This window comes from Mesocricetus auratus, unplaced genomic scaffold, assembly GCF_017639785.1.
Source record: "Mesocricetus auratus isolate SY011 unplaced genomic scaffold, BCM_Maur_2.0 Super-Scaffold_100028, whole genome shotgun sequence".
In the NCBI taxonomy this organism is placed as follows: domain Eukaryota; kingdom Metazoa; phylum Chordata; class Mammalia; order Rodentia; family Cricetidae; genus Mesocricetus; species Mesocricetus auratus.
Window position 1 is genome coordinate 2,615,674 of NW_024429209.1, and position 12,968 is coordinate 2,628,641.

Genomic DNA, 12,968 nt, shown 5'->3' on the forward strand with positions numbered 1-12,968 from the left:
TCTCTCTCTCTCTCTCTCTCTCTCTCTCTCTCTCTCTCTCTCTCTCTCTCTCTCTCTCTCTCTCTCACACACACACACACACACACCCAGACATATAGGAGAGAAGCAGAGAGAGAGAATAATTATACAGGTAGGGAGATAACTTAAGGACTAGTGGGAAGGAAAACCAACTTAGTATAAATTAAAGAAGGTTTGGGGACTGGGGATACTGCTGGGAATGGTAGTTGTTAGATTAATTTTTCTGCTTTGGTCCTAAATAGAGGAATTAAACTATAAATGATGGTAGAATTTTACTAAGCCTGACACCTACTACCCAAGGATTACATTATTTCTTAGAAGTGGGGTTAATGCCTGCAGCTGTTTTCACCTTTTTAGTGTTTTTAAAGATGAGTGTGTTTTGCCTTTAATCCCAGCACTCGGGAGCCAGAGGCAGGATGGATCTGTGTGAGTTTGAGACCAGCCTGGTTTACAAGAGCTAGTTCCAGGACAGCTTCCAAAGCCACAAAGAAAACCTGCCTCGGACCCCCCCCAAACAAACAAACAAACAAACAAACAGAGTGTGCTCTGCTGTGCATGTTTGCCAGGTCTTTGGGTTTCACAGAAGGGAGCTTCTTCATACTTTAAAAATTACATTGAAGCCAGGCATTGGTGGTGCATGCTTTTAATCCCTGCACTTGGGAGGCAGAGGCAGGCAGATCTCTTGTAAGTTCGAGGCCACCCTGGTCTACAGAGCGAGTTCCAGGACAGCTTCCAAAATAATACAGAGAAACTCTGTCTCAGAAAGCAAACAACAACAACAGAAATTACATTGAATGTAATGGTTAAAAACAAAGTTTTGACTATCTTAAGGTTGCAGACATTTTAAAGTCATTGCAATGACTGTTGGAAAGAGATTGCACCTGCAGGTTAATTACAAACAGTTGTTTTAGTAGTTCTAGATTACATGGTGGTGATCTGGCATCTTGAACTTTTTGTCGTTGTTTTTCTGTTCTTCTCTCTTTATCTTTTTGATTCTCCCCTTCCCTTTCCCATCCTCCCCCCCTTCTAATTATATAGTCCAGGCTGGGCTAAGATGTGACAGTCTTACTGCTTAGCTTTCTGAGTGTGGGATTACAGGTGTCAGCCACTGTGACAGGCTGTCAGTCTTTTGTCACCCATTTGTGGGACCTAGTTAGGAAGTTCTGATAAAGAAGGTCCAGATTTCATAGAGCACAGTGAACCCTCTGGAGACCTTGTAGACTCGCGCTCTCTGGGGACACTTTAGGGAGACCTTACAGGCCAGCATCCCCTGGGCCAGGGACTGCTTTTATAAAACATTTGTGAGTGCCTGGAGGTCAGAGGACAGTTTAGGAAGATTAAGAACCACTGCTCTAGAGGAGAGTTGTTGCTTCCTGGATTTCCCTATTGCCTCCTTCCCTCTGCACTGTCTTCATTCTGTCCTGGAAACACTCCTCAGCCCTACTCCTGTTTTTTTAAATTATTTCTTCTCTGAGGTAAGTTCTCTAGTCTAGGCTAGCCTTAAACTCACCTTGTAACTTCAGATAGGCACAAATTCCCATTTTAGTTGCCTTTGCCCCCTGCGGACTGAGATTCCAGATGTGTGTCACAGTGCCCAGCTTCCACAGCCCTCATGGCCACATGGAAAATCTTGCTGTCTTTCAGAGTGGAGAGCGAGCATCTCCTCCTGGAGAGGTGTCCTGGTTTCTTCTCTTCCTCAATCCTTTTTTTTTGCTGCCTTTTACCTCTCTGGATCCTACTCCAATTACAGTCTACTCCAATTACAGTCTTCTGAGTTCCAAGCTAGTAAGAGTTACATAGTGAGACTCTGTCTCAAAAAACGAGGTGGGGTGGAGAGATGTCTCAGCTGTTAAGAGCACTGTTCTTCTAGAGGTGCCTGCTCACAACAATCTGTAACTCCAGTTTTAGGGTATCAGCTCTCTTTTCTGACATTCAGGGGCACTGAATGCATGTGGTACACGAACATACATGCAGACAAAGCACTCATACACATGAAGTGAAAAACTGAAAAGAAAATAAAGAAGTGTGAGTTCTAGCTAGTGTCTGTTTACAAAGGTGCCTCGGTGGCTCTTAATTACATTTTGAAGCTGGGAATTCCATCTTCCTTTTCCTGCCTGTGAACGAAACACTCACCACTCACCTGCTAACCTGTCCCAATCCTCTCTAGTTTACCTTGTAGCTGTCCAGATGTTCAGGCTGAGACAGATGAAATTATTTGGTAAAAGCAGTTGCTATCACTGATCTGGAGCTCAGCCTAATGGTCTGAAAGCTTCTAGGATGGGGAGGATTAGAGCACACATGTATATGATCAGTTTTGGGCCTGGAGTTGACTGGCTATATAAGAGGCACTTAATAAGGCCCTGTGATTGATGAAGCTAAATTGTCCCCAAGGCAGGTACCAATGTCATTGTGTAAATTCTACTCGGTCAGTCTAATATTAAGCCCTACTGAGTCAGTGTCTTAGACGGTCATTACTGCTTCCTATTTTCCTGACACACAGATAGGTCCTCTCACCTAGGAGTGACTTGCATCCTGTCACTTATTTTTAAAGTAAAAATATTTACTAGCTGGGTGATGGTGGTGCACACCTTAAATCCCAGCACTTGAGAGGCAGAGGCAGGAGGATCTGTGTGAGTGAGACCAGCCTGGTCTATAAGAGCTAGTTCCAGGACAGCCTCCAAAGCCACAGAGAAACCCTGTCTCGAAAAACATAACTAATACTTAATTAATTTATTTTTATTTTAGTTAACTTTTGGTTTTTCTCAAGACAGGGTTTTTCTCTGCATCCCTGGCTATCATGAAACTCGCTCTGTAGACCAGGCTGGCCTCAAACAAAGATCTACCTGCCTCTGGCTCCCAAGTGCTAGGATTAAAGGTCTTGCCACTACTTCCTATTTTATTTATTTATTTATTTATTTATTTATTTATTTATTTATTTATTTGGTTTTTCGAGACAGGGTTTCTCTGTATTGTTTTGGAAGCTGTCCTGGAACTCGCTCGGTAGACCAGGCTGGCCTCGAACTCACAGAAATCCGCCTGCCTCTGCCTCCCGAGTGCTGGGATTAAAGGTGTCCGCCACCAACGCTCGGCTCTTTATTTTATTTTTTATGAATATGTGTGTACCTGAGTGTATGTGTTTTAAGCCCATGGAAGAGTCTGCAAGGTCGAAGAGCTGACAACTCCTGGAGCTGGAGTTGTGAGCCACTGTGTGGTCTTCTACAAGAGCAGTAACTGCTCTTATCTACTGAACTGTTTTTCTAGCTCCAGTTCTGTCATGTTAGAAAGAGAGAGAAGACAGACCATTTTCAGGAACTGTCCCTTGGCTACAACTCTTAGAAAGTTGTCTTTAGGTTTGCAAATCGTTGCAAACACAATACACCTTTCTTGTAATTCTAACACTTGGGAGGCAGATTGCAAGTTCTAGGCCAACCTGGCAATAGTACTAAACAATGACAAAAATACCTTCTCTATGAGTTTGAGGCCAGCCTGGTCTACATAGCTCATTCTAGACCAACCTAGTCTACCTAATGACCACTCTCAAAAAGCAAAAAGACAAAAATTTTAATTTATGATCGGAGAGATGGTTCAGGAGTCAAGAGACTGGTTGCTTTTCCTCTGGACCTGGGTTCAATCCTAGTATCCATACGGCAGCCAACAACTGTCAGAGTCTCCTATAGCCCAGGCTGATTTCCAACTATGTGGTCAAGGGGGACCTTGAACTTTCTTATCTATCTCCAGAGTACTAGATTACAGACTCATGCTACGATACCCAGCTTTGTTTTGTTTTGAGACAGGGTCTTGCTTTAAGACTACATATTCAAATTTTACTTATGTTTGTATACACATGCACAGAATGGCATGCATGTGAAAGTCAGGAAACAACTTGCAGGAGTTGGCTCTCCTTCCATTATGTGGGTCTCAGGATTGAATTCAGGGCATCAGGCTTCTTGGTGACAATCACCTTTACCTGCTGAACCATCTCTGCAGACCAAGTCATGCTTTGTATCCCATACTGGTCTTGAACTTGCAATGATCCTCCTGCTCAAAACTTCAGTAACTGGGATTAAGGTGTATGCTACACTACTAGCTTTTTTGGGGTGGGGTGGTGGGGAGGCAGTATTTGACTATATAGCTCAAGGCTGACCTACAATTTTCAATCTTCTGTCTCATGAGCGCTAGGAGTACAGGAGTATACCACCATGGCGCAGCTTCTTTGAGTAGTTTAGTCCCCCCAGAATTTAACGCAGGGAGTTAGGAATTTATAAAACAGCAAAGGATTGGAGTTGTAAGACTCAAGGAGGTTATCCTCAGAGTCCCAGTTTGAGGGGCTATCACTTGTCATCTAGGATGTCATTATTGGCATTGCCACCCACACAACTGCTCTTTAACACTGACATAGCAGCTGGTGGCTAGACATTTGCTACTGAAGAGCAGCAGCAGCAGCCACATCCTAGAAGTCCTCAGTGCTCTGAGGTCAAAGGCCAAGCTTTTGAGTCAGGAGTTGCATTTTAACAAACTCTTCGGGGATTTACATGTGTGTGGTTGTTCTGGTCACTCAACTATTGGTCTCTGTCATCTTGATTGCTTATTGGAAGGCAATGAGGGAGCGTTGTTTGTTTTTCCATTTCTCAATCTAGAAGGGGTGAAATGGAGATGGGAAGAGTCCATGGGCCAAGCTGGCTACACTTTTGCATCCTCCAGATAATTTGTACATATTTACCTTTCTTTAAAATCAAGTAATAGCTGAATGGGATAGCACATGCCTTGGATCATAGCGCTCAGCAGGCATAGGTAGACAGATTTCTGTGAATTTAGGTCCAGCTAGGGCTACATAGTAACACCCTGTCTCAAAAAAACCAAATGAATAAAAGAACTTCAAATATTCATGTAACAGGTCCTGTGAGATGACTTAGCAGGTCAGGGCACTTGCCAGCCTGACAGCCTGAGTTCTGTTCCTGGAACCTACACACTGGAAAGAGAGAATTGACTCCCAAAAGTTGTCGTCTGACATCCTGCTGTGTGCTGTGGCATACGTGTACACACAATGAGTAAAATGTGATAAAAATGAAACACTTCATATAACAGCCTATCCTACACAGTGTGGTGCACCCGTCTCAGTGCATCCCAGGGGCTGTCTTCATCAGGACATGGGAATCATCTTGTTCCTTTCACTATCTGCACAGCACTTCATTAGACAGTTTAAAAATGCTCAGGAACAGCTGGGCATGCTGGCACTCACAGTAGTGCTTGTACTTGGAAGGTAGAGAGAGGCAGGAGGATCACGAGTTTGAGATACTTTTTACCTACATTGTGTTTGAAACTAACATGGGCCACATGAGACCCTGTCTCAGAAAACCAACCAAAGCAAACTAACACACAAATAAAACTAAAACACACACACACACACACACACACACACACACACACACACACACACACACACACACACAAACCCTAACCTCACGAGGCTGTGTTACAGTCTATATGCACATGCCAGTAGTGCCCCCTCTGTGCTGAGGCCTTGTGTATGTGTCATCTCTTTTAACTGGTACTATAAACAACTAGGCTCTTAAAGGTTACTAGTTGATCAACTAAGAAAGCACAGTGTTGATGGGCAGCCTTTAATCCTAGCACAGAGACAGGAGGAGTTCTGTGAGTTTGAGGCCAGTCTTGTCTACTGAGCGAGTTCCAGGACAGTCTCCAAAGCTACAGAGAGACCCTGTCTTGGAAAACAAAAACTAATGGAGCTCATCAGCCCGGTTGCCAAGTGCTTTTTACCACCTTGTTTGCTCCAGATAAGAGAGAAGACTTTTATTATTTATTGTTTATTAATTTTTGAGACTTTTGGGTCTGTAGTCTGGGTTTCATGGGACTTCTTCCTGCTTCAGCCTGTGAGGGCTTGCCCCAGGAGACTTGAATTCAAGTCTATTATCTTCTGTAATTCTGTAATTATGGGACCTAGGTACACAGCATCTCAAAGTGTTACTTTGTTGTTGTTGTTTGTTTGCTTGTTTTTCTTTTTGAGATAGGGTCTTCATGAAGCCCAAGTTGGCCTGGCTTCAGATTTGCAGCAATCCCTTTGTCTTAGTCCCAAGGGCAGGCATTATACCTAGTACCCCATGCCTGGGTTCAAAATGGTAGGACTTTGGTGCTGGAGAGATGGTCCAGCAGCTAACAGCACTTGCTGCTTTTCCAGAGGACCTGTGCTTGATTCCTTAGTGCCTAGGTGGTGGCTCAGAACCATTGTAACTCCACTTCCAGGGAACCACTCCCTCTTGACCTCCATGGGCTGCAACAGGCACCCGAGTGATACAGGCATGCATACAAGTAAATAAATCTTTAAAAGCAAATAATAAAAATTTAAAAGAACAACAAAATGATAGGCCTTAAATGTTTTGTATTATGCTCTGTGAAAAGAGGCTTGGATATTTTGGGTAAGCATTATGGAAATTTCCCTTTTTTTCTGACTCAGGTATCCAGCTCACATTGAAGACATTGACTACGAAGAAGGGAAAGTTCTCATCCATTTCAAGCGTTGGAACCATCGTTATGATGAGTGGTTTTGCTGGGACAGTCCTTATCTCCGCCCTTTAGAGAAAATACAGCTGAGGAAAGAGGGCTTACATGAAGAGGATGGATCTTCTGTGAGTAGCAAACAGTGGAGCTCTGTAATGAGTGAGGCTGTTGAGCAGCAGGCAGTTTATCTGTATCTAGCCTTTGGTCTTTAGCAGGCAAGTAGTACCCACTGGTGAGCAATGCTTGCCTTGCCTGTGATGGTAACCATGTGCTCTCTATAAGAGTCTAGTTTTCACTGATTTGATGCAGTTGATATAATAGAAGCTAACTTGTCTTAAACAACCCACACAACAACTCTCCCATATCAGGAATGGTGATACATGCCTCTAATCCCAGGCCTGAGGATTTGAAGGCAGGAGAGGGAGGATCAAGAGGTCAAAGAGTTTGTCCAAATAACCAAACCAAACCAGTGACACTGTTATCTCAGCATTTGAGAGGCAGAGGCAGGACACTTCTACAGCTCGAGGCCAGTCTGGTTTACACCAAAGGCTCCAGATAACCAACCAGAACTACATAATGAGACCTATCTTAAAACTGACAGCAAGGGCTGAAGAGATGGCTCAGAGGTTAAGAGCACTCTCCAGAGGTCCTGAGTTCAATTCCCGGCAACCACAAGGTGTCTCACAACCATCTCTAATCAGATCTGGTGCCCTCTTCTGGCGTACAGGCTACATGCAGGCAGAACACTGTATACATGATAATAAAATCTTAAAAAAAAAAAAAGACCTGACAGCACGTCTTTAATCCCAGCACTAGGGAGGCAGAGGCAGGCGGATCTCTGTGAGTTCTAGGACAGCCAGGGCTGTTAAACAGAGAAACCCTATTTCAAAAACAAAGAAACAAACAAACAAAAAACCACAAAAAAAAACCAAACAACCCCCCCAAACCAACAATAAAAATAAAAATATCCCTCCACTAGACTGTAATGATGAATAGATGATTGAAATCTTAACCCACTGTGTCTAAAATATTGTATACTAGGTAAGGTAGCCTTGGAGATCATTTGCTATGCTATGCTAATCTCCAATTATTACACGTTACTTTATATGTGAATCCTGAGCTTGTTATATGGTCTTTTAAAATCCCTAGAGAACTTGAACTTGGGCTGTTTTCGCTTTTCTAAATTTCATCATTGTGCCTGGAGCTTTAATTGCCTTCAGAATGACGCACAAACCTTTACTTTTGTTTAAAACAGACATTGAAACATTTGTGGTAGTCCTTGCTTTGAGATCTGACTCAGCTTGGATTCTGGTTTCCATTTTAACCTCACTGGGGAACTTGAACTCTGGCTGGCCCTTTTGTTTTGCCTTTTTTCCTCCCAATTTAGGATTGTTCAATATTGTTCCATTAGATCATTATGCATGCAAACTATGTGCTGAGAAAACAGCATGAAATATGAAAGGTGCATGAGTGCCTCCCTTGGTCAGAGACCTGGCAGTAGTGTGGGTGGCATGAAATGCCATGAACACTGCTTCTCTGGAGATGAAGTAGCCTCATTTCTTCCAGCTCCTAAACTAGGTATGTTCTCTGGTAGCCCCGACCCTTAGGTTCCCTTTTATTCTGAATACTAGATAGGGGAAGATTATCTCAGTGCTGTCCTGTGCTTGCCTAGACCTCTGTGGCTTAGGGACTCTTTATGTCTCAACCTGATCTATTTGTTTGCTTGTTTATTTAGTTTGTTATTTGAGACAGGGTCTCGCTATGTAGTCCTAACTATCCTGGAACTCACTATATAGACCAGGCTGGCCTTGAACTCACAGAGTTCTGTCTGCTTCTGCTTTCCATGTGCTGGGATTAAAGGTACGTTTAACAATTCCCAGCTATTTTTTGTTTCTTTATTTAATTTTACATGCATTGGGGGTTTGCATGCATGTATTTATTTGGTGATTTTGGAGGTCAGAAGAGGACATCGGCTCTCTTAGACGTATAATTATAAAGATAGTTGTGAGCCACCATGGGACTCAAACTCAGGCTCTCTGCAAGAAAAGCAAGTACTTAAAACTTTTTTTTTGGAAGACAGGGTTTCTCTGTGTAGCTTTGACTGTCCTGAAACTCACAGAGATCTTCCTGCCTCTGCCTCTGAAGTTCTCTGATTAAAGGTGTGTGCTATCACCTCCTGAGCAGTCTCTTCAGCCGTCTTGCTTTTGGCTCTCTGGGCTGACCATCAGAATCATCTTGAATCTCAATAGCCCATTCAAATCCACTCTTTTTGGTCTGGTATGGTGTGTGTGTGTGTGTGTGTGTGTGTGTGTGTGTGTGTACGTACGTACGTACGTGTACGTATACGTACATACACATATACATACATGCAGGTAAGCACTCATAAAATACATTCTGATAGCCAGGCTGTGGTGGCGCACACCTTTAGTCCCAGTACTCTGGAGGCGGAGGCAGGCAGATCTCTGTGAGTTCGAGGCCAGCCTGGTCTACAAGAGCTAGTTCCAGGACAGCCTCCAAAGCCACAGAGAAACCCTGTCTCAAAAAAAAAAAAGTATGTATGTATGTATATGTTCTGATATGAGTGTTTGCCTGAATATATATATGTGTACTATGTGTGTGTTTGTGCCTGAAGAGGCCAAAAGAGAGTGTTGGATCCCCTGGAAATAGGGTTAAGACAGTTTTGAGCTTCCACATGGATGCTCAAACCCAAATCCCAGTCCTCTGCAAGAGCAGCAAATACTCATAACTGCTGAACCAACTATCCAACACCAGGTGTTATTTCTTTTTAATTAAAATAATATTTGTTTGTGTAAACGTGCAGAAAAACTTTCAGGAGTTGGTTCTTTCTACATGTGGATCCTCAGGGCTGAATTTAGGTTGTTGGGCTTGGGAGTAAGTGCCTTGACTTGCCATTTTTCTTAATTTGTTATTATTTTATTAAATTTACTCATTTATTTATTTAGTATGTGTGTACTTATGCCACAGCATAGGTTTTGGATGTCAGAGGACAACTTACAGGAGTTGTCCCTTGTTCTAGAATGTGTGTCCCAAGGATAGAACTCAGGTTGTCAGGCCTGCCAGCACTTGTCCTCATCCACTGAGCCATCTTGCCAGCCCTATGTTCAATTTTGAGAAAGAATGTTTCTGTGTGGCCATGTTTGGCCTCACACTCCTGATACTTCTGGTACTAGGATTACTGGTTCTCAGCACCATACCAGCCTTCCCCTACCACTCACACTCATCCCAGAAGCTTTATACAATGTGCTGTAATGTGCACCCTATGGAATTCACTTGGTAACTGGACATTTGCCTTTTTTTTTTTTATAGGAATTTCAAATAAACGAGCAAGTGCTTGCTTGCTGGTCTGACTGTCGATTTTATCCAGCTAAAGTCACTGCTGTGAACAAGGATGGTAAGGTGTTGCAGTTGCAGTTTTTTCACTTCTCCTATAGGGGAATTTTATAGTATGAGTATTTGATAATATATCAGTATTTATTGCCTAGAAATACTTTTTTTTCAAGTTAATATTCCTGGCAGTAGGAAGAGACTATAAATGGAAAGAAAGCTGGATACAAAAGATGGATTTGCTCCAGGTTCAATCCCCAGCATCAGAAATAAAAGAGAGGGAGGGAATTAATTCTTTGCTACTAAATTTCAGTCATTTTCTCAACCAATCACAGTGGACTCTGGCAAGAAGTCTGTGGGTCCTTTCTGTCTTAGAAGTTCTTGATATTTGTTTATTGTATTCATTAGTGAACAGCTTAGAAATTAAATGGACATCAATAAACACTTTAAACTGTGCTTTGTGGATGAAGGGATGTAAATTGAGGTGCTGGGTTGCAGAACCCTAACTGTGGTTGCCTTGCTAGAGTTTTCAACATGTGAAGACAGGGCAGGGACTTTGATCGAAAAAGATGCATTTTTTGAGTGCAAGGAAGTGTTATGGGGAGTAGTTGGCACGATCAGGGTTAGGGTTAGGTTTTTGGGTCCATGCGGTTTCTTTTCCTTAGCATGTTCCAGCAGGGTGTCTGCTGTGGCCCTGGTCTCTGGAGTGAATATTTTGGGCAATCAGAGCTCTGCTGTGTCAGGCCAAGAGGTTGAGGACATAGCTAACTGACAGAGCACTAGCCTAGCATGCATGCATGGGGCCCTGGACCAATCCAAAGCACTGCAAGAGAAAGGAATAATACAATCAAAACAGAACAGAAAACCAACAACAATCCACATTGGTCTTTTGTTGCTGTTTTTGAGACAGAGTCTTACTATGGAACTCACTCTGTAGACAGGCCTGGCCTAGAATCCATAGAGACCCTGTTTGCTTCTGCCTCCTTTGCTGAGATTAAAGTCATGCACACCATGCCTGAACTATGTTGGTTTTTCATTCCATAAAGTTACTTAACTGTTTGTTAGTACTCTGTCAAGCATTGGGGTGATTAAATTTTGTCTGAGAGTGGTTGACATTGTGTAAAGAAACCTAAAGTGAGGTTCCTTTTTTTTTTTTTTTTTTTTAGCTAGCTACGAATTACTGATTTTCCAGTTCACATGAAGTCTATTTGGTGAAATGTAAAAAATAATTTAAAAAAAGTCTATGTGGTGGATAATTCCATCTTTCCCTAAACTATGATATATATATAAGCTCACGTTCAAAATAACATCTCTGATTAGTGGTTTTGACATGTTCGGGGGGAAAGCTCACATATTAAACCACTGCAAGTCCTCCTGGAAACAGACATGATTAGGTCAAGATGCATTCTGCCTCTCCAGAGTCTTGTTTTCAAGATTGCCTTTTTTTTGTTTACTGGTTTTTGTAGTCATGTGCTCTTTAGGTTCATAAATGGCCTGAAAAGCTCTAGGGTGGTGAGTGCTGGTCAAGTCATGTTCTCCCCGCCAGCCTCCAGGTGGATGCACTGGAGGTGCTGCAGCTGGGGTAAAAATTTGGGTTGCTCCATGAGTCACTTTTTTTTTTTTTTGAGTCACTTCTTAGATAATGGCTGAAGTTTCCAGGGAGCATCTTTCATTCCTGAGATGACTGAGTCCATGGGGGATAGAATTGGAGCAGAGTGATTGGGATCACAAGGGGACAGGAAGGGCAGATGGAGGAAGAGGGTTTTAGGAGCTTTGTGGTAGTGGTGGGGAGTGATCTCTTAGAGCAGGGGGTGGCTTCATAGAGGTCACAGAAGTCTTAGGAATTGACGGTTTACGTCTAGTATTTGCAGAGTTTTGAGCTTGGCATACGACAACAACCAGAAGCCCTAGTAAGGCACAGCAAAGCCAGTGTACAATGGGGCTGGAGGATATAGTGCAGGAGCAGGTTGGATGCACAGTCTCAACAAGGATGAGAAGGGTGTGTGAGTGTAGGATGAAGTAATTAAGGAATGAACATCATTGGCTACATTATTGGCTATCGCTAATTAGCAGTTTTAAATGTCTTTTAAGCTGGGGCAACTACAGTTGGGCATGATGACACATGCCTATAATTCAATATTTAGGAGGTTGGACTAGAGGATCCCAAGGTTGCAATCAGCTTTGGGCTACTTACTGAGAGGCCAGCCTGGGCTACATAGTGAGACTCAGTCTCAGAACAACACAGCACAACTAATCAAATCAAACAGTAATAACAAAATAACTGGGGTAACTAGAGAATTGCAAATGTCAAAAATCCTTTCCATTGTTTCCTTATGAACTACTATTATAAGAAGGAGAGTCTTGAGGCCATGGGCTTCTGCCTGAAGTGATCATTGGCCATCTGGTGGATTGGTTCTGTAGCTCTGAATTAATTCTACCTGCTTCATTTACGTAATTGCAGGACATGGAGACTGAGTGGGGGTTTCTGTCCAGGCCCATTTATATTGTGCTGCCAGCCTTCCTGGTTCTTGAGACTCATTGGAAGAGGGTGAAAGGATGTGGAGTAGGCTAAATCCTGAAGTGGGAGGTTAGCAAGGTGTGCTGGGAAAGCTGGCCTTTGTGGGAATTCAGATCTGTGCCTAGTCTGGAAGTGAAGACAGTGATTTCTTTTCCTGTGACCTATATCCCCCAGTCCACTGATTCTTAGGTGCTGTCTCCAGGGGTTAGTTTTTGTTTGTTCTTGGGTCTGACAGACTAAGTTAAGGTGAGCTTCCCTTCATGCTACTTCAGTCTAGGACTTCTGGGCTTGTTTGTCTTTTTGTGTTTTGAGAGCAGACCTGGTTCTGGAACCTGTTTACTTCTCTATTAGCCTCCCAAATGCTGTGATTTTGGGCATGCACCATCCTGCCCCCACACACTCTCTCCTCCTCTCCCTTTGTCTGTCTTTCTCTTTGGTTTTGGGGCTGGGCCTTAAATAAACCTAAGGCATCATGCATGCCAGGATAGTGCTCTACCACTGAGCCCCTGACTTTCTTTTTCTTCCTACCTTGGATTCTCTACCTGCCCAAGTTGGTTTTCTCAGTAGTCAA

The 12,968-nt window shown here is 43.0% G+C and overlaps 1 protein-coding gene across 9 annotated transcripts in view; it reads left to right on the forward strand.

Annotated features, from left to right (window-relative positions):
- The window catches only part of Phf20 (PHD finger protein 20), a 103,356-nt gene that overhangs the window by 41,088 nt on the left and 49,300 nt on the right, over positions 1-12,968 (forward strand). For 6 of the 9 annotated variants that reach the window (XM_040732646.1, XM_040732645.1, XM_040732648.1 and 3 more), the window contains exons 3-4: positions 6,491-6,662; positions 9,862-9,946. In XM_040732646.1, coding sequence (XP_040588580.1) covers positions 6,491-6,662; positions 9,862-9,946 — 257 coding nt within the window. Of the gene's footprint in view, positions 1-6,490; positions 6,663-9,861; positions 9,947-12,968 lie in introns of those variants that run through there. The other 3 variants (XM_040732650.1, XM_040732652.1, XM_021235690.2) reach the window with 2 other exon arrangements.